General features: G+C 41.7%; 1 protein-coding gene across 3 annotated transcripts in view; it reads left to right on the top strand.

The window, feature by feature from the left end:
• Nucleotides 1-21,075, top strand: part of CD6 (CD6 molecule) — a 49,857-nt gene that overhangs the window by 13,811 nt on the left and 14,971 nt on the right. For 2 of the 3 annotated variants that reach the window (XM_082221042.1, XM_082221041.1), the window contains exons 2-4: nucleotides 11,593-11,661; nucleotides 16,559-16,867; nucleotides 18,477-18,785. In XM_082221042.1, coding sequence (XP_082077168.1) covers nucleotides 11,593-11,661; nucleotides 16,559-16,867; nucleotides 18,477-18,785 — 687 coding nt within the window. The remainder of the gene's footprint in view (nucleotides 1-11,592; nucleotides 11,662-16,558; nucleotides 16,868-18,476; nucleotides 18,786-21,075) is intronic. The other variant, XM_082221043.1, reaches the window with a different exon arrangement.

Genomic DNA, 21,075 nt, shown 5'->3' with positions numbered 1-21,075 from the left:
GCCGCTTCTGGCAAACCAGAGCAGCGCACTACATTTCATTAATGTTTCCTTACTATATAAGTTAGAGAGTAACACATTTGTGCAATTGGTTCAACGTCTGAGGTGCTGCACCATGTGCTCCCATCAAGTTCAGTGGGTCCCCACTAGGAGCAGGGACTTTTGAGTAGTGGTGCCAGCCTTCTGACACTCCCTCCCCACGACACTACCTGGCCCAGGCAAGAAAGTCTTCAGACTCACTTCCGGTTCGGCGCCAGCGCTAATGGCTGCTCCCTCTCCGAGCTCCGGAGAGAGGACGGCTCTGCGAGTTCGGGTCTGACCCGCTACGGCAAGCGGGGGACCCCTAAAATCACAGGAACGGAGCCTGTGAACAAGGAGATTCGGTGGGCACCTGAAGCGCCCCCCTTTACCGCAGAAAGAGCCTTTTTAAAGGCTCCGGAACGACAACGGGGAGCGCGGTGCTGAGAATCGCTACCCAGCCCGCAGGGTGAAGCCGCGTCGCCATTAGTGGAGAGCGCCGATTCCCTTCCTGAACAATCTGGACAAAAAAGACCCGTGAGTAAGATTGAACCTCTATTCGTGCCAAAACTACCTGAAATTAGGCTGAAAACGGGAAAGGCGAAAATTAAGGAAGTCTGCCTTCCCCCGACTGCATGACAATTAAAGCAACGAAAGTTACTGAGCTGCATCCGTATGGGATATTGTTTTTAACTGCTTGAATCCGACATTTGGACTTTGACTATCCCCTCTAGCTTGCAGGGCAGAGGGGAGGAATAAGTGACTTTATAAGCTGCATGATCAACTTAAAGGAAAGGGAACTCTCTGCAGCCTTCAACCTGGCACAAACTGCTATTAGAACAAAGGAACACTGAACTGACTTTAGACTCTTGTGAAAGTAACAAAGTGGAAGTCTCATTGTTTATTTGATACAAAGTTTTGGGACTTTGTGGACACAATATATCAGGGAAGGCTGGGACTTTATCTAATGGGAAAGTGTTGCAATATACATATAGAAGCCTCCCGATAAATTTGCTTTTCAAATACTCCTTGCCTTTGTTTGCGGACATTTTGATTTGCTCCCTCTAGAGGGTAAATTAAAAGTTGCTACGCTTTGGGACAGTGGAATTTTCCTTTAGGAGAAGGCTCTCGTGGGAAACGACCTTGGGATATGAGTGGCCCAGCAGACGAGATAAGCACGAGAGCCAAGACAAGGCAATATCAACAACAGCTACAGCAACACAAGAAAAGAGGCTCGATCTCAGGCATAACTCCTACAGTGACAACAGGACAAGAAAAAGGTACAGCAGTCTCCATGGATGCAGTGTCGCAAGCCCTTCTTAAGATAAACCAGTCTCTGGAGAATCTAACAAAGCAGACGGCAGAAAATACCAAGAAACTGACAGAGAATTCACAGAAATTGACAGATTTAACAACAAGACTTGACCTGAATACAGAATCTATAAACAGGCTTACACAAGAAAATTCTGCCACACGACAAATTGCGGAGGAAGCCAGAACTATTGCTGGAGAGACCCAGGAAAAATTAGAACCGATTGCCAGGAAGGTCTATGACCACGACGCAACTCTGGCATTGTGGGAACTACAAAGAAAAGAAAGGAATTTGAAATTACGATCAATTCCAGAGGACGAAGGAGACAATCTTACGGACTTTTTAACGAAAGAGTTTGCTGATTCCTGGGAAGACCTAGAGGAAGACGAATTTAAAATCACAACAGCATTTAGACTGGGCAGAAGACAGAACAGAAAGGCGCCGAGAGACTGTCTGATTACCTTGAGATCGAAGGAGGAAAGAGACAAAATTCTAAGACTGCACTTTGAAAAGGCCTTACGAATTGGGAACTCACCGATACAGATCTTTAAAGACATTCCTAAACATATTTTGGACTTGAGAGCTTCTTATAAGGATTTGGTCTACCTGTTGAAGAAGAACACCATTCTCTTCAGGTGGGAATTTCCACAGGGACTGTCTTTTGACTATAGAGGGAAGAAGGTGAAAATAAAGACGATACAGGATAAAGACAGGTTCCTGCAAAGAAATCAGGAAGACTTACAGAAAGGAACTGTAGACCCAATTGCTGAGCAAAGGAGTGCAATAGACATCCTGAACCTTTCGTTTGGACAGAACCTTCCACCACCAACAGAGGAGGAACAACAACTGGGAGCTGTTGGAGGAATACCAGAAAAATAACAAGATGGCCCTGCAATTCCTTAGTTGGAATTGTAATGGGATGAACAGCCCTTTGAAGAGACGACAAATATTTCATATTTTGAACAGAGAACAACTGGACTTGATTTGCTTACAGGAAACCCACATAACCAGAGCACACAGGAGACTGCTTATGAATAAAAAATTGGGACAAGAATTTATTTCGTCGGACAAAGTTAAAAAAAGAGGAGTTGTGATTTATGTAAAAGAGAAGTGGGCTCCAAAAATGATGTTTAAAGATGAACAAGGAAGATATTTAGCGGTGGAGATTCAGGTACAAGGAGAAAAATTTTTGATAATTGGGATCTATGCGCCAAATGAAGGTAAAGCAGAATTTTTCAAAAAACTCCATGAAACTTTGACGGATTATTTGGAATACAATATGATAATTATGGGAGATATGAATGGTGTAGTTTCTACAAACATGGACAAGACACAAAGACTGACTCTTACTAAAGAAGGGAGACTCCCGAAGACTTTCTTCGAAATGACTGAAAATATGGATTTAATAGACATTTGGAGAACAAGGAACCCTCTTGAAAGAGAGGGAACCTTTTTCTCCCATGCAAAGATGACCTGGACCAGAATCGACCAAATCTGGGTTACTAGTGGAATGGCTCCGAAGATTAAGAAGGTAGAAATCTGCCCAAAAACCTGTTCCGACCATAACGCCGTGAAGATGGAAATGAAATTTACAACAACTGGTCAGTTTAGATGGAGAATGAATGACACCCTATTTCGAGATAGAGAGATCCACATGAAGGCCCAAAAAACTCTAAAGGACTATTTTGAAATCAATCTAAAGGGCGATGTGGAAAAAAGAGTGATCTGGGACGCAAGTAAAGCTGTGATGCGAGGATTTTTGATTCAACAAAACTCAATAAAGAAGAGAAAACAGAATGAGAAAAAGGAAAAAATTTTGGAAAAGATAAAAGAAGGAGAGAAAAAATTAAGATCAAAACCAAAGTCCCAGGAGATTTTGAGGGAGATTAAGTTGTATCAAACACAATATATGGAATTGATGAACCAAGAGATAGAATGGAAAATAAAGCAAATGAAACAAAAGACATTTGAGTCGGCAGACAAATGTGGTAAACTTCTGGCATGGCAACTTAAGAAAAGACAGAAATTAAATACAGTCACAAGTCTAGAAGTGGATGGAAAAAATATATCTAAACCCAACGAGATAAGAAATTGCTTTGTGAGTTATTTTAAAAAACTCTATTCCCAAGGATTACAAAATGAAGAGGACATAGATAAATTCCTTAATAAATATGGATTACAAAAAATCTCTCATCATAGCAAGGTGGAGCTAAACCAGAGAATAACAGAACAAGAGATAGAGGGTGCCATTCAGGATATGCAATTGGGCAAATCTCCAGGGCCAGACGGACTGACTTCCAGATATTACAAATCTTTAAAGGAATGGCTAGTACAACCGTTAAAGGAAGTTTGTAATGAGATCTTAGAGGGAAAAAAGGCACCCGAATCGTGGAAAGAAGCATATATCTCACTCATACCAAAGACAGAGACTGAAAAGACTCAACTGAAGAACTACCGCCCAATTTCGTTATTGAATGTGGATTACAAAATTTTTGCAGACATTTTAGCAAAAAGATTTAAAAGAGTATTGATGGAGAAGATTCATAGGGACCAAGCAGGCTTTCTCCCAAAAAGACACCTCTCAGACAATGTTAGGAACATAATAGACATTTTGGAAAAGTTAGAGGTGAATATAAATACTAAAGCAGTTTTGATATTTGTGGATGCGGAGAAAGCCTTTGACAATATTTCGTGGAGTTTTATGAAAAAGAATCTTCATGGGATGGGGGTAGGACAAGGGTTTGAGAATGGTATGGGTGCAATATATTCCGAACAAAAAGCTAAGCTGATTGTAAACAATGTAATAACTGAGGAACTTAAGATAGAAAAAGGAACACGACAGGGGTGCCCAATTTCCCCATTGCTTTTTATTTCGGTCCTGGAGGTGTTGCTGAACATGATTAGAGATGACCAGCAAGTTAAAGGTGTACAGGTCGGAACTAAACACTATAAGTTAAGAGCGTTCGCAGATGACCTTGTATTGACTTTGCAGGAGCCAAACACTAGTACAAAAAGAGTGTTGGAAATAATCCAACAATTTGGGCAGGTAGCTGGATTTAAATTGAATAAACAAAAAACTAAAGTCTTAGGGAAAAACTTAACAGATATGGAAAAGAATAAGTTTCAAGAAGAGACAGGTCTGACGGTGGTTAAGAAGGTGAAATATCTAGGGGTTAATTTAACATCTAAAAACTTGAATCTGTATAAGGACAATTATGAAAAATGCTGGTCAGAAATTAAAAAAGATCTAGAAATATGGTCAAATTTGAGATTGTCAATGTTAGGCCGAATTGCAGTGATTAAGATGAATGTATTGCCTAGAATGTTATTTTTATTTCAAACTTTGCAGATTATTGACAAGATGGACTGTTTCAAGAGGTGGCAGAAAGACATTGCGAAATTTGTCTGGCAGGGCAAAAAGCCCAGAATAAAATATAAAATATTAACAGATGCAAAAGAAAGAGGGGGATTTGCCCTGCCGGACTTAAAATTGTACTATGAAGCAGCAGCATTCTGCTGGCTGAAAGAGTGGATGCTCCTCGAGAATACAGATATCTTGGACTTAGAAGGTTTCAATAATGCATTTGGCTGGCATGCATATCTATGGTATGACAAAATCAAAGTGCATAGTGCCTTTAAAAATCATATTGTAAGGAAAGCGTTGTTTAATGTTTGGATGAGATATAAAGATCTGTTGGAAAACAAAACCCCTAGATGGTTGTCACCCTTAGAGGCTAAGGCCCACAAGAAAGTTAATATGGAGGTCGGATGGCCAAAGTATTGTGAGATCTTAGAACAGGATGGAGAGAAACTGAAATTAATGAGCCATGAAAAACTAAAACCCAAAGTACAAGATTGGCTCCACTATTATCAAATAATGGAGGTTTTCAAACAAGACAGGAAAATTGGCTTCCAGGTGGAAAAATCAAAACTTGAGACAGAATTGTTAGAACCCAATACTAAGAATTTGTCAAGAATGTATAACTTGCTGTTGAAATGGAATACACAAGACGAAACAGTTAAATCAGTTATGATTAAGTGGGCACAGGATATTGGTCATAATATTATGTCTGCTGACTGGGAAAGGTTGTGGAACACTGGTATTAAATTTACGGCATGTAGTGCTTTAAAGGAAAATGTTATGAAAATGGTTTATAGGTGGTACATGACCCCAGTTAAGCTAGCAAAAATTTACCATTTGCCTGATAACAAATGTTGGAAATGTAAGGAAACTGAAGGTACTTTTTATCATCTTTGGTGGACATGCCCGAAGATTAAGGCTTTCTGGGAGATGATATATAATGAAATGAAAAAGGTATTTAAATATACCTTCCTTAAGAAACCAGAGGCCTTTCTCTTGGGCATTGTCGGCCAATTGGTGCCAAAAAAGGATAGAACCTTTTTTATGTATGCAACAACAGCAGCAAGAATACTGATCGCAAAGTATTGGAAGACACAAGATTTACCCACCTTGGAAGAATGGCAGATGAAAGTGATTGACTATATGACATTGGCGGAAATGACAAGCAGAATTCGTGACCAGGGAAAGGAGACTGCGGAAGAAGATTGGAAGAAATTTAAGATTTATCTTAAGAACTATTATAAACTTGATGAAGCTTAGAATGTCGAGATTTTACAGAGAGAAAGGGATGCAGTAATATAAGATCAGATTAAGAAAGGACTATGATGAATTAGGATGGGAAAAAACATTTATAAGTTGCTATAAAATTTGGACATGAGGATGCAGAAAGGGGAGGTATGGGGAAGTCCGAGGAAAGAAGTCTATGAAAGGACATTTTGAAATTATATTTGTTTGTTTGTCTGTTTTTCTTTTATGTTTGTTTGTTATAAAAACTTTTGTAAAACTAATAAAAATTTTATAAAAAAAAAAAAAAGAAAGTCTTCAGACTCCAGGTTAAAACTTAGTGCTTGAAAGAGGCTTTGTGGTCAGTGAATCCTGCCTTTGCCTCCGTACACACCAAACATTTAAAGCACGTAACTTCCTCCAAAGAGTCCTGGTAACTATAATTTGAGAAGGGTGCTGGGAATTGTAGCACTGTGAGTGGTACAATGTAGCAATGTGCTTTAGCTGTATGGTGTGTACACTTATCGATTTGTTCCTGCTTTCTTGTGTTTTTTTGCTGCTTTGATTACAGTATACTGATTTGCATCTTTCTGTTTCTGCAGATGTGCAGTTTTGGTTTTGTTGTGTGATTTTGATTGTTTCCTTGTTTGTAGTCAGTTAGTTGCAAGCTGCTATGAATCATTTTAGAAGAATGGGATTAGTATTATTTTTAAAAGAAGAAGTAAAATAAGGAGAGAATAATAAAAGGTTTCCTTCCTTCCTATCCTGTTGTTTCCTTCAGTGTTTGACAGCACATATCTAGCAAAGGTGGATATATAGCACATCTCTCATTATCTGAAGCTCAATTATCCAATCTACTTGCTTTGAATCAATTGACAGGGGAATAGCGATAGTTGGTGATGTGACAAAAGGGGTACAGCATCTCTTCAGTGGTATATGTCTGCAGCAGATCAGTCCCGCTGATTTTTTCACCATTTGTGCATTTCCGACTCATTTTTAATGATGATTTTGTAAAACGTTCTTGATACTGAACATGCCCAATTAAGTGATTTCCCAGGAAACCCACATCCCCTGCTAACACACCTGCTGAGCAGAGAGCCAGAACAAACAGTAGGGTGGGCTTTATTTCTCCATTGACTTTGTATCTGACTTTCTATAATTTTTTAAAAATTATTATTGGATTTTATTTTGCAGTGATAAAAATCAGGGCTTTTTCTCAGCCAGAACCTGCCGGAACTCAGTCATGGCACATCTTAGGTGGGTGACATTGCCATTCTAAGAGAACGGGGGAGGTGTTCATGGTGAGTTCTGGCACCTCGTTCTCTAGAAAAACAGCACTGAAAAAATAATAAAGAAACAATAAAAAAAATCAATATCACGAGAAAAACAAGTCCAATTCACTGCTTCTTACAGCAGATATATTTAAAAACGGGGATTTTTGCTGACCATGACAGCTATTTTGTTCTGGCGTCCATGGCGCTTTCCTGAATATTTGGGAATCGGCACCTCATTTTCTACCCCAGAAAGCATTGTACAGTGGTACCTCGGGTTACATACGCTTCAGGTTACAGACTCTGCTAACCCAGAAATAGTACCTCAGGTTAAGAACTTTGCTTCAGGATGAGAACAGAAATCGTGCTCCGGTGGCACAGCGGCAGCAGGAGGCCCCATTAGCTAAAGTGGTGCTTCAGGTTAAGAACAGTTTCAGGTTAAGAACAGACCTCCGGAACGAATTAAGTACTTAACCCGAGGTACCACTGTATAAAAATATTGATCTACTTAGCTCCATCGGTTAGGGCATGGTGCTGATAATGCCAAGGTTGCAAGTTCAATCCCCGTATGGGCCAGCTTCATATTCCTACATTGTAGGGGTTGGACCACATGGTCTTTGGGGTGCTTTCCAAGGCTACAATTCTAAGAGCTGTGTCCCCGATTTCATGGACTAATAATAACAGCATATCAGAAAAGACAGTCGAGGTTGCATTTCACAATAAACTATACTCAAATGCTGATGAATTTTCATAAAGACTTTTTAATTAAAAAAATCACAAACTCCTGTAGAAATGTGGAGAAGTGAGCCTTAGATTAGAAAAATGAGAAACTGAAATTGACATATTTGCCCATTTCCCTCCTCAGATGCAAGTCTTGGTCATCAAAGCCCCCTGCAATTTTAAATAGACATTTCCTCCTTGCAACTTGTGCCTCTGATTGCTTCCTGTTGGGCATAGCATGGCGTCAGTGATGAACTGCCCAGACTCTACTAGAGGAGCGACCATGTCATTCATATCAGTGGTCCTTAAGTGATCAGAGACATTTGAGCTGAAAGTGCTTAGGATGCATATGGAGCAGAAGCACTTGTCCTGCAATCTGGGATACGGGATGCAGGGTGCAGGTCCTTCCTACAGTGGTATTTTGGACCACCAGGATGGAGCTGATACTTGTGTGTAGAAGCATCCATTATGTGGATTGGCCTCCTTGAATCTAGATGATTGGCATTGCTGCTGTATGGTTTGAGTTTAGCCTAAGACCCTCGTACCTACTGGACCGCCTCTCCTGGTATGTCCCATGGAGGACCCTACGGTCTTCAAATAAAAACATCTTGGAGATCCAGGCCACAGAGAGGTTAGGCTGGCCTCAACCAGAGCCAGGGCTTTTTCGGCTGTGGCCCCGATCTGGTGGAACGCTCTGTCACAAGAGACTAGGGCCCTGCAGGACTTGACATCTTTCCGCAGGGCCTGCAAAACAGAGCTGTTCCACCAGGCCTTTGGCCAAGGCACAGTCTGACCCCCTCCTTCGGTAATCCTCACAGATCTCTAGCCCAATGGTTGTCATTAATTTGATTTTGAATTGATTTTAGAATGAATTGATTTTAGAATGCATTTCAATTAATTGATTGTGGTTTTATATAAACTGTCACTTTTATTGTTGTTAGCCGCTCTGAGCCTGGCTTCGGCTGGGGTGGGCGGGATATAAATAATAATAATAATAATAATAATAATAATAATAATAATTTTAGTGGAGTTTGCATGAACAGAAAGACGTGTGGGATGATTCACACAAAGATCTGTGTAATCAGCAGTGGTTGGTGGATTGAGCTCCTTGTTTGCAACAGGAGCTACTGATTCAAACAGGTTACGGTACATTATAAATTCATAAAACTGACCTGTGTTCTGAAAAAGTATTGTTCTTATTTCTTATTCTGTCTATGCAGCAGTGAAGCCAAATCCACCATCAGCCGATCCATACATATATTAATATTCTATAAGAATGTCACTCAGTTCATGTCAGTCATTTTAAACACTCTTCAGGTCATGGGGTGGGGGGGCTATGAGTTCAACAGTTAACCACATAGAAAATTAATTCACATTGCGACCTAGAGTGGTTTGATTACTATGCAAGAGTGGTGGCACCTGAATAGTTGGATTTGTTATTCACACAAATAGGGGGTAAAACTTGCTATAAGCTTAGAATCAAATGACCTGTCCTTGTGAAATTTGCACACACACACACACAGCCAGCCAATAAATCTCACCCTGCATTCCAAGGGCATCTGTTTGGACAACAGAAAGCTGACTATAGTTGCTCCGAGACAAGGTATTTGTTTTGGAATTGTCATGCGTCATTAATTCACAGTTTTTACAGGGTGTCCAGACAACATAGTAATCTTTTTATGATCAGTCCTTGTTTCCTCAGCAATTGTGGGAAGGAAGCTTACGAACACGTGGAAGGACATCGCATGAAGTTCAACACGCACAAAACACAAAACTTTGCAAGTGTAGAAACACTGCTGCAATTCTGCATGTAGACAAAGAGCAATGAACGCAGAGTGTTGAGAATTGCCTGTCGAGAAGCAGCCTATGATACCATCCATCTACATTTCATGAAGAATATAGAAATCATTCATCAAATCAGAGGTTTAAACAGTTTTTATGCCATTTTTGTAGCATTCTCGTTGACAATGGCCGAAATGTCACAAAAGGAAAAGGCATCTTGGGTAACTGAGTTGTAAATATTAATAGATGTTCTATAACATTTTAAATATTCCCCAAATTGTGAAACTCAATTTTGTGGTGGTAGTGCATGAAATTGAAGACTGGCTCTAAAAGCTGCATTTGATACAGATATGATAATTTCACCGATGGTCTTGATATGCTGTTTGCACTTGAGTTTCGCAATGCCGATTTGCTTAATGTTGTTATTTCACGTTTCATGTAATTCAGGGCTGGTGTAAACTGTAAATATTGTTTTACAAAATATTATCTGATTTTCAGCAACAGACAAAATAAAAGAACAGTATGCTGGCTTCAAATCCGCTGGAATAAATAGCAAGGATTTGAATAGTGAAGAATAAGTTTGTATTTATAAGGCAGTTTCATTTAAATTGAAAATTTCATTTATCAATGCAAATATGATCACTTAACATACTTTAAAAAATAAATTTCCAGGAAAAAAATGAAAAGAAAAATGTATCAAAAATCAGATTCCACTGAGACTGTATTTTAACTCTGTGTTAATAATATACGTATCTAAGAGTCATCCCTCCTGCTGCAATCTCTACTTTTAAGATTGATTTTTGGAACCAACAGTTTATGTGCAGTTTCCACAAGGAACTGCATTTTGGTAGCATTGTATTTTATCCCTATGGATTTTATATGCTTGTTGAATGCAAGAAGATACTGAACTTTTGATATTTATGAAAAGAGATACAGTGGTACCTTGGTTTAAGAACAGTCCTGTTTACGAACTATTCGGTTTACGAACTCCACAAAACCAGAAGTAGTGTCCCAGTTTGCGAACTTTACCTCGGTCTAAGAACGGAAGCCGAACGGTAGAAGGGAGGACTCATTAGGGAAAGCGCACCTCAGTTTAAGAACGTTTTCAGTTTAAGAACGGACTTCCAGAACGGATTAAGTTTGTAAACCGAGGTACCACTGTATTACGTACTGAACAGCTAAACCCTTTTATATCTTTGGTAGTTTTTCCAGGGATGTTTCATAAGGCCATTTTTACAACTACTGTACATTTAATCAGTATCAGCTGAGGGAATAGAAATGGGGCAGAAAGTTGGTTCAAACTGAAACGCAGCCATCCTTTGAAATTCACACTTCTGAAAAATTTGCGATGCGGTTCTTCAACTGAAAAAGGTGTACGAAAATGCCTTTATAAGGCGAAATGCATATATCAGTGTAAATAATATACAAAAATTCATTATGTTAGGGGGTAAGTGCTTGCAACAACATGTATATTAGGCAAAATTACACACAGAAGTGTCTGTGTTAGCAGAAATGAACACAAAAGTGCTGACAAATTTTCATGAGGCCTGGAGAGGGGTGGGGATAATTCACATACTGATGTGGATGAACTGAACTTAAGAATTGAAAATTGAGGAACTGAGTGACATTGAAATGGATAGCTTGCCCTAAAACTAGCTCTCCAGCTAGAAAAGAGCCTCCAAAAATATTCCAGCTGCACAGTTTGATCTCTCAAGAAGTATTTCCCAATCATACGAATTCTAACTAGCACTTAATTATATTCAGCAGAGACACTTCATATCACCTAGGGTGTTGCTCCCTGGTTCTTCCCTCCACCCCACCCTGATGATGTGCACTTTTTGCGCTGGAGTCTTGGAATCAGACACCTGTGATTATTCACTTCCAAATCTTGTCTGTTTTTGTTTCAGTCCAGGCAAAGCCAACCACGTCTCCTGCCATTGGAAACAGCACTGAAGGCAGCCCAACTGCAGAGCCAGGTAAGAATACGAAAGGGTAGGCTAAGCCCTTTTCTATCTGTGGTGTGTTTCCGCGTGGCTGGTTCGTAAGGCCATTTTTACTACTAATACTGTGTATTTATTCAGTACCAGCTGAGCGTCAGGTGCTGGGCAGATCTAATTGGGTGTGGGTGATGACATGGTGAACACATCAGGATCTACTGTCAATCACCTCCTCCTTCAACTCACCTTTTGATAGTGTTTTTTAAAGATATTTTTTAATTGAATTTTCATTTTTCTATATAACAATTAAACATTTTACAAACTTTGAAATATCCAATGACTTCCCTTCTTCTGCTTCCATGGTTCATATTGCATATCATAGTTTCCCACATATTTTACTGTAACTGTTCAAATCAATTTTCCACTTTTACATCAATCAAATATTATTTACTCTGTTGAATTTATTTTAATGATTCCAGCGTTTTCAGTTATGTACAATCATTTCCCATATATTCAATAAATATTTTCCACTCTTCTTTAAATATACGTTCTTCTTGCTGTCTTATTCTGTGGGTTAAACCTGCAAGTTTTGCATATTCTAACATCTTAAGTTGACAATCCTCTTTAAAAGGCACCTCACTCACTTTCCATTTTGGGGCCAACAAAACACAGGCCACTGTTGTTGCATACATAAACAAACTTTTCTGGCACTTAGGAATTTCTGTATAGGTTATTCCCAATGAAAAGGACTCTGGTTTTTGGGGGGAAGGTAAATTTAAACATTTTTTCAGCTCATTATATATCATTTCCCAATATTCTTTCACCTATCTGCATGTCCACCACAAAAGAAAAAATGTTCCTCCCATTTCTTTACATTTCCAGTATGTTTCTAATTCTGCTCTATATACCTTTGCCAACCTACTTGGTTTTAAATACCATTTATGAATCATTTTCAAATAATTCTTTTCAGCAAATAACGTGCAGTAAATTTCAGATCACTTTTCCAAAGTTTTTCCCAGAGGTTTAGGTCTATATTGTGTCCTATATCTATTGCCCAGTGTGTCATGGATGCTTTAACTAGCTCGTATTTTGTTTCCCATTCTAATAAGAAGATATACATTTTAAACAAATGTTTATCCTTATTTTGTATCAGTTCTTTTTCAAATTGTGAGCTTTGGTCCAACCCCTCCCCCTTTTTTTGTCTACTTTAAACCTATCATATATCTGGTGGTATTGTAACCAATCTATAACATGGCTTCTTAAGTTCTCCATAGGTTTTAGTCTGGGTTTGCCCCCTGCAAAGTCCAGCAATTCCCTGTAGGTCGCCCATTGTCTATCCATATTAACTCTCTTAATTGTGATTGCTTCGATGGGGGATAACCAGAAAGGTAACTCACCTTTTGACAGTTTGCATTGAGAGACCCCTCTTGAGAGAGCTATGCCTCTCCACTTTCCAGCCTCTCTATTCCCTAGGCTATAAGTTAGCCAGGTCTATTCCTTGCTGGTTACAAAATACTGCCCTGATCCAAAGCAAGTGCTTTTGAATCTTTCTTTTACTCCAAGTCTTATCTAGCATTTGATGCGACTGAATCAGATATTGATGGGCAGAGCAATGGGTAGTCTAATTGCCAAGTTGGCAAGAACAGGTACATCGAGGAAGAAGAATAAGCAATGGATTGCTTAGAGAAGGGCCAGGTAATTAGGAAGTAAGCAATTTGATTTATTGTTTGATGGGCATAGTATTAGGAATAGGGTTTCTGTACATACATCCTTGCATCTGCCCGTGGTATCAGGTTCACAAAAAGCACAGCCTTATTAACCAGACACACTACATCTCATAGCGGCATGTTAGCTCTGCTTGCAAATGTCAGACGCCTTAACTTACATATGAAGAGCAAGCATGATAACCTGAAGGGCTAATCTATCAAGAACTGCAGGAATGATATTCAGAGTGGATTGGCTTCTTCACAAAGATAAGGACATGAGGATGTACAGATTCTGATAAGCACATCTTTCACCCCACTTCTTGGATCTGGGAGATGATGGAACACATACGGTTCAGAGTAGACACCATCCTAAGACATAATTGTGCACCTTTTGTTTTGGAGTCTGGGTGGTCTTGTATTCAGTTCCCATTAGCCTGCTTGCATATAGGGCAGAGACAGGGTAGGGCGGTCAACTTACAATAGTCTCCAAGTTGTGCAAAAATGGCCCAGGCCAGCCCCCACCTGCTGGGATTCCTCCCAGGGAGCAGAGCTTACCTCATCACTGGTTTTTGAGGTTACCTGAGCTCCGTGTGCACTCACCTCAGTGACATTTTCATCAAAGGGGCAGGAAGTTGTGTGGGTGGCAAATTGTGTTGCACCCATCCCACGGATAGAGCAGAGTTGAGGTTGATGTGCTTTTTTTTTCTATAGCACCCACTTCCTGGACTAGGGGAGTCACTTATTCATCACTAAAAAAAGAGAGGATGCAAATCTGCCTAATATTTGCATATGTTAATTCATCTGTAGGGGTGCAAGTTTAGACACAACTGGTATAATCTAAAGAGAAATAAAGTACATCTCACCATTGTGGGGAAGATTGTGACCAGGTGAGGTGCGTTTCTGGTGTCCAGGGGCTTAACTGCCGAGGGGCCACCTCAAGCCTCCCGCACCCCCACTTTCCCTTCTTATGGTTCTTTTAAATCAGACAGCACTTCATGTAAAGGACTCAGCCAAACAAAGGACTGTCTTTCTCCTACCTGGTACCCTTCAGATGTTGTATGACTGCAACTCCCTTCACCCTTGACCATGGACCATTCCTGTAGTCCAAAATATCTGAAGGCCACCATTTTGGGGACTCTCTTCTGACAGGCTTTCAAATGGAGGACTGTAAAAAAAGGCATATGGACCCCCTATCCTGAACTGATTGGCTGAATCTCAGGCAATTTCTGTAGCAACATAAGCCAGGATTGGCTCTTTTGGCAGGATCAATATTGTCACTGTCTTCAATGAGCCTGTACCATATTGAGGCCCCACGTACAGTTGTGAGCTTTGGGGTTATCTGTGTGTGTGTGTGTTTTAATCCTGGAAATACTGCAAATCTCTGAATACAGTACAGAGTCCAGGCCAATAGTATTTTTTATGAGTGTTCAACCCACACCTACTTTTCTCCCATGCTGGTTTCATGAATCATGACTGAGGGAGGAAAGATGTATCTGTGTGCAGAGCTCTGAAGGAAACAAATAGGCTCCCCTCCAGACAGCCTCAGGCTGAGATGCCTTGGGAACATAGGAGCAGAGGAGGCAATCTTATACACAGTAAGGCCACTGGTCCATCTAGTTCAGTGCTGTCTACACTGATCGGCAGCAGCTCTCCAGAGTTTCAGGCAGGGGGATAATTCCCAGTCCTACCCGGAGATGCAAGAGATTGAACCTAGGGAAGTTCTGAGTGCAAAGCAGATGCTTTTCCTCTGAGCTACGGCGTTCTTTTTCGCCATGCTATACTGAGAATGCCTCTCAGATAGAAAAAAAAAGTGGGTGGACCAGTCTGTATTTCCCCAACTCTTGGGTTCCGGTTATCTCATTAGCTACAGAATCGGAAACATCACAGGGTCGGTAACATTCCCACATGCAATTCTATCACTTGATTTCTCATAACTTGGACCTACTGTACATGCAGAGCAGAATGATGTGGCAATGAGCTGGAAGCGTCCTGAGGTGGTAGGGTGAGCTGTATCATTTTATATCGCAGGTGGGGGAACCATATTTTTCAATATGTATATTAAAAAAATCCCAAACCTGAACACTCTGCAGTCAGGAAAGTGGCACAGCAGAGGGTAGGGCTGAGACCTTTCTCCGTGATGAGCTAGTTGTTGTTGTTTTAATTGCAGGAAATTTGATACATGGAAAAGCAAACAAAAATGCCATCCTTCTACCTACTGTCTGAGGTGGTACAATCCCCCTTGCCCCTCCAGAATTCTGCTACCTTATTCTGCTGCATGTGCACACCAGAGCTTGATTACTTAGCAATGTGGCCCCATCTACCTATGCAACAGAACGAGTTGGTAGAATCCTCAAATTGCAGGTGGGGATACCACTTTCAATGGCTTTTCCACACTTTTGCTTTTAACTTCCTGCACGTAGCAAACTGAGGAGAATGGTTCTAAGTCAAGAACTTTGCACTGGTTTTCTGTCAGTAAGCATTTGTTTTGGTGTTGTTACGGTAGTTTTCCTTCTTTTTTTAATACATGCAGACTGAGCTGCAGTCCATGCAACCACCTGACTCCCCCATCTTATTTTGCTGCGTGTGTGAACTGGGCCTGAATAATTGGCAGCTGAATATGACAAACTGATTCATTTGTGGGGAAGGAAGCCCTCATTGCAAAGTGAGGGGAAATGAGGGGATATGAAAGTTCTATCGGTGGGAGGTATCCAACTGTTTAGTAATGCTAGTGCAACATCTTTTAGCTGCACAATGTAAGTCCCCCACCCTCTCCTTTCCCCATGCACCCCCGAGTTGGGGGGAAACCCAAGCAGATTTGGGTGGGGCTGCATGGGGAGAGGAGAGGGTGGGGGACTTACATTCTGCAGCCAAAAGTTGTTACACTTGTGTAAATGTTTAGTAAGATAAAACCATGGCTATATCTGTGAGGACCATTCCTACATGTGAGTCATCAAGTGATGGACAGGCATGCATGAACCAACTCAATACATCAGTTTCATACATGTATCTATGCATGCCAGATCTGAATTTCCCAAGTAACATAAGGATGTTCAGAGCTTTGGAATGTATGGGCTTTCTTTGCCTTGCTGTTTTAGCAAGTTGTACTATATTAAATTTAGATCTGTAAATTTAGATATCTATCTATCCATCCATCCCCACCCATCCTTCCATTTCTTTGTTCTCCCACTGTGTGACTTCTGACCCAACTCTTCTCTGCATCTTTCCTACAGAAACACGGAGGCTACGTTTGGTGGATGGAAGAAGCAACTGTTCTGGCAGAGTGGAGGTTGAATACAACGGTACCTGGGGCACCATATGTGATGACAACTGGGACCTGACTGATGCTGAAGTTGTGTGCCTGCAACTGCGTTGTGGCTGGGCTCTTCAGGCTCCTATTGCCTCTCATTTCCAGAAGGGGACAGGCCCCATCTATTTGGATGAAGTGAAGTGCTTGGGGAATGAGTCTTTTCTGTGGGACTGTCCATCCGAGAGAAACCATGACTGTGGACACAAGGAAGATGCCGGTGTAATATGTTCAGGTCAGCACAGATATTTTTCTCTCTGTGTGTGTGCACATGTGCACGCATACATGTGTCTACTCATACAGACGACCCAAAGAACTGTCCATTTCCTGATCCTGGAGGAGACAAACTCTCATTATCCCATGATCAGGCCTTAATGACCAGACTCACATTGCCATGCTAATACTTGGAGACTCCACCAAATGTGGAAGTATTGGTGGAGGTGGGAGGAGACAGGGTAGAAGTTGCTTGACATCCTTGCTTTCCTTCCCTCCATTCCAAGACTTGTAACGGAGGGCAAGGGGAAGCAGAAGTCTTTCCACTCATTAAAACTTGTCAGAAAAGCAGCCAGGGCATTTTCAATCCTTTTTCCTTTTTGTCTGTATTCTGAGCCTGGTGGAGCAGCCAAGAACTAGTACAGAAAGGAATTCCCAGTATAGTACCAGATAAAGTGATGTTGCTGGCCTAATGTTAACTGCATGTGGACACTGGGACATCCCTGCTTTAAATTTCGTGTCCCGTGCATATATTTTATGACAGCCGTGTGACAGAAGTGCATCTCTTGTGCAGAGCTATAGGAAAGATCAAGCAGAAATCTATTCCTCAAAGATCAACGCATATTTATCAGTTGTAGCTCAGTACCATCTCAAGAGAAATTGCTGCTCCCCGCAGGTTGTGTTGTTTTTTGTTTTTAATAGAGATCAGTAGAAATATATGAAGCAGAGCCCTCCTGGATCAGGCCAAATGTCCCACAAGTCCTGGATTTTTCTCTGGGGCAGCTGGAGACATCAGGAGGACCACCTTTATCTTTTTTCAATAATAAACCGTGAAACAAACTTTATGTCTCTGATGAAGTCCCAGACCCAAGCAAGTAGTGCAAGTGTTTTGAGAACTATGTGTACTGAATGTAGCTCCCTTGAAAAACATGTAGCCCTGTTCCTCTTAATGCCTGGCCTGCAAACCAGAGTGTAAGCACTTAGCAAGAATGGGGAGATCTCCTGCACTGACCTCCACACCTCCCATGGAATCTTCTCTCCGAATGTTTCCCAGAAAGCACATTAGCATAAGTTATGCTAAGCACATCCCTGCTGTTTTCACACATGACACCTAAAGTGACTTTGAGACACATGGTAGCATTTGACGTCTTCATTGCTGAATTGAAACGTCAACAAGCTCCCCACCCCCCCTGCTTTGGATGGGAGCTCATTTTTAAAAATATCATAAGAAGACAAAGGAGGGAAAACGGCATTTATTACTGTGGGACTCAAAATGGAAGACGACAGCCTTGAAACCAAATGGGCATCCTACCATGTCCTTAGCTTCTGTCTGGTCCATTGTTTCTGAATGTTATGATTTGGCAAACAGAAGAGAGACATTTTAAACTTGAAGACATGTTCTGATCAGCGTGGCAATCTCAATCCTCAAATACAGGAAACTGCTCTACTATAGTTCTTAGCATCACACATGAAAATGCCTTCCATGTAACAGATATAGCTCTGGCCTACAAGAAAAGGAAATCACTGGTGCTGATAATGTAGCAGCGTATTACAGCATAAGAGTGGCATTTCCCCAGCTGTTTTATCTTTGCTGATTCTATTTCTCTCCCTCACTCCCATCACCTCCGCAGAGCACCAGGAGTGGCGGCTGTCAGAAGGACTAGATGCTTGTGCCGGCCGAGTGGAGGTTTATTACCGGGGCACCTGGAACACTGTGTGTGATGGCAACTGGTACCAGGATGAGGCTGATGTGCTCTGTCACTCATTGAACTGCAGTGAGAAGGCCTCAGTCCCGAGAGTGCCTTTCAACCACACACTGATGGGCAAGATGTACTATGACTGCTCCGGAACAGAAAACTCGCTCGCCAGCTGCAGCTGGCTCTACAACAATAGCAATGTGTGCGCTGCCCAGTTTGGAGCTGCTGGTGTGATCTGCAATGGTAATTGCCCTAGCTGGTGCCTCCAGTATGCCTTCTCTTTTTCTCTCCCTCTTTCTGGTGCAGATTTCAACCAAAGGGGTAGTTAATGGTAGGAACAGGTAAGGACAGGGGAGAACTCTGATTCAGTTGGCATTTAAAGGCAAAGCTATGTCATCTGAACTTTCCAAAGTGCTGTGTGAACCAAAATGCCACCCTCCTTGGGAATTCAATTTTGCGATGCCATTCTCCGACCAAGCCCTGAACTTAAGCCTGGGGGGAAAGAGAAACCGAGAGCAAGTGAAACAGGCAGATATGAACATCAAAAGAGCCTGCTGGATCAGGCCAGTGGCCCATCTAGTGCAGCCTCCTGTTCCCACAGTGGCCAACCAGGTGCCCATAGGAAACCATGGAGCAGAACAGGCGCACAAGAGGTTTCCAGCATTCTGTGGAGGCAGAACATAGCCATCATGGCTAGTAGCCATCATTGATAAACTCTGTGAATTTGTCTAATCCTCTTTCAAAGCCTCCAAGTTGGTGGCCATCCCTGCCTCCTGTGGGAGCAAGTTCCGTAGTTTTAACTATGTGCTGCATGAAGAAGTACTGCTTTTGGGGTGCAGTCTGTCCTGAATCTTCCAACCTTCAGCTTCCCTGGATGTCCTGTTCTGGTGTTACAAGATCCCCAGGGACAAGTGATTGTCCATTAATAGTCCTCACCGCCATCGTCCTGGAGCTTTCCCACCACCACTTCCCTTCAAGATTTCAAGACTTCAAGACTTGTCTGCATTTTTGCCTTGCCAGACATCAATATTCATTTAACACATTCTCACCTGTGGACTATCTGCAGAAGGTGAAGCCAAGAATAGATCACGTGCCTAAAAGAATTCCAGAGTAAAGACAGGCCAGATTTAGATCACTAGCTGAAATGGAGACAGAAATCCCACCTGGAGCCTGGGGTTCTTCCCCCTACAGGCATAGCTGATCACGTTGGTGAACTGGGCTATTTGTTCCCTGTTTGCTACCAGTCCAAAAAATGATCCAAGTGCTTCCATGAGGCACCTTAATGACCAGCAAATTTATTATGGCGTAACCTTTCATAAACTCGGCCCTCTTCATTGGATGCATAAAATAAATTCTTAATTGGTAGGTATATAAAGAAGAAAAATGGTAAGGTGGGAGCTGAATAGCAATCAGGTGCAGAAATCTCACCGAGTGATAATTAGAGCTTAACGAGGCACACCATTAAACCCTTTACAGCAGCAGGCTGGTGTCAACTGCTGACATGAGTGAACATCACATAGCAATAGAGTGGAACCTCAGTTTTCGAGTGTCTCAGAAGCCGAATGCTTTGGAAACTGTATGCCGAAAACCCGGAAGTAAATGCTTTCGTTTTCAAACACACCTCGGAAGCCAAATGGCTTCCGCTGCATGTTTTTCAATTTTCTCAGTGGAAATTTCCAACAGCCCTTTGTGCCTCAGTTGTTGAACATTTCGGAAGTCGAACCGTCTTCCAGAACGGATTACGTTCAACAACCAAGCTTCCATTGTAGCAGGATCTGTCAATTTCCGTTTTCTTGGTTTCTCATTTTTCCATTACTGAATTAATTTCACCACAATTTGCAGTGATTTGCATGGAAAGAGGAGTGGTTGAAATCTATGCCATGCCAGCCCAATACAGATAGTAGCCACAGGGCCCAAGCAAGGGGTCCCTTCTGGTTTCCCTGCTTCAGTAGGGACTTCATGCCATGATGTTGTTTGGCGTCTCTGAAGGGGGTGATTGAGATGTCACTTGGCAACAGACCCACCCACCACCTGAAAATGCCCTGGTTGCGTTGCAGAGTAGCTAGGTAACTGGTTTGATGGTGCAGAAGCCGCTGTCACAACATGTATCACAGTCTAAAGGAGCTTCCAGTTGTCTCTGTTTTACCCCAAGCCTGCGATGTGCTTTACCCGACATTGTTTCCTGCTGATCTGCATGGCTGCCGGGTGCTGACATGAAACCAGCACAGGCTGCTTAGTCTGCCTGAGCTCAATACAAAGGTATCTGCAAATGAGGGAGGGTCTCTGGCTCTCCCTGTGCTGCTGCTGATTTGCTTAAAATCTATGATTAAAATACAATAAAACAGAATCGTAAAAACTACGCGGGCGGGGGGGACGACGAAGAGGAAAAAGCAGGAGCTGGGGGGGTCCCTTCTCACCCACCCAGGATCCTGAGAAGATGCAGTCTAGACCCTCTTTCTCTGTCTCCTGCTCTCTAACCCCAAAACTAATACGGTTCTTAGGTGTTGCTGGTTCTTTACTCTTCTGTGCTCTT

This window comes from Podarcis vaucheri (genome assembly GCF_965113315.1).
Source record: "Podarcis vaucheri genome assembly, chromosome: 1".
Classification (NCBI taxonomy): Eukaryota; Metazoa; Chordata; class Lepidosauria; order Squamata; family Lacertidae; genus Podarcis; species Podarcis vaucheri.
The sequence above is the reverse complement of the archived record's forward strand: the minus strand, read 5'-3'. Positions and strand labels throughout refer to the sequence as shown.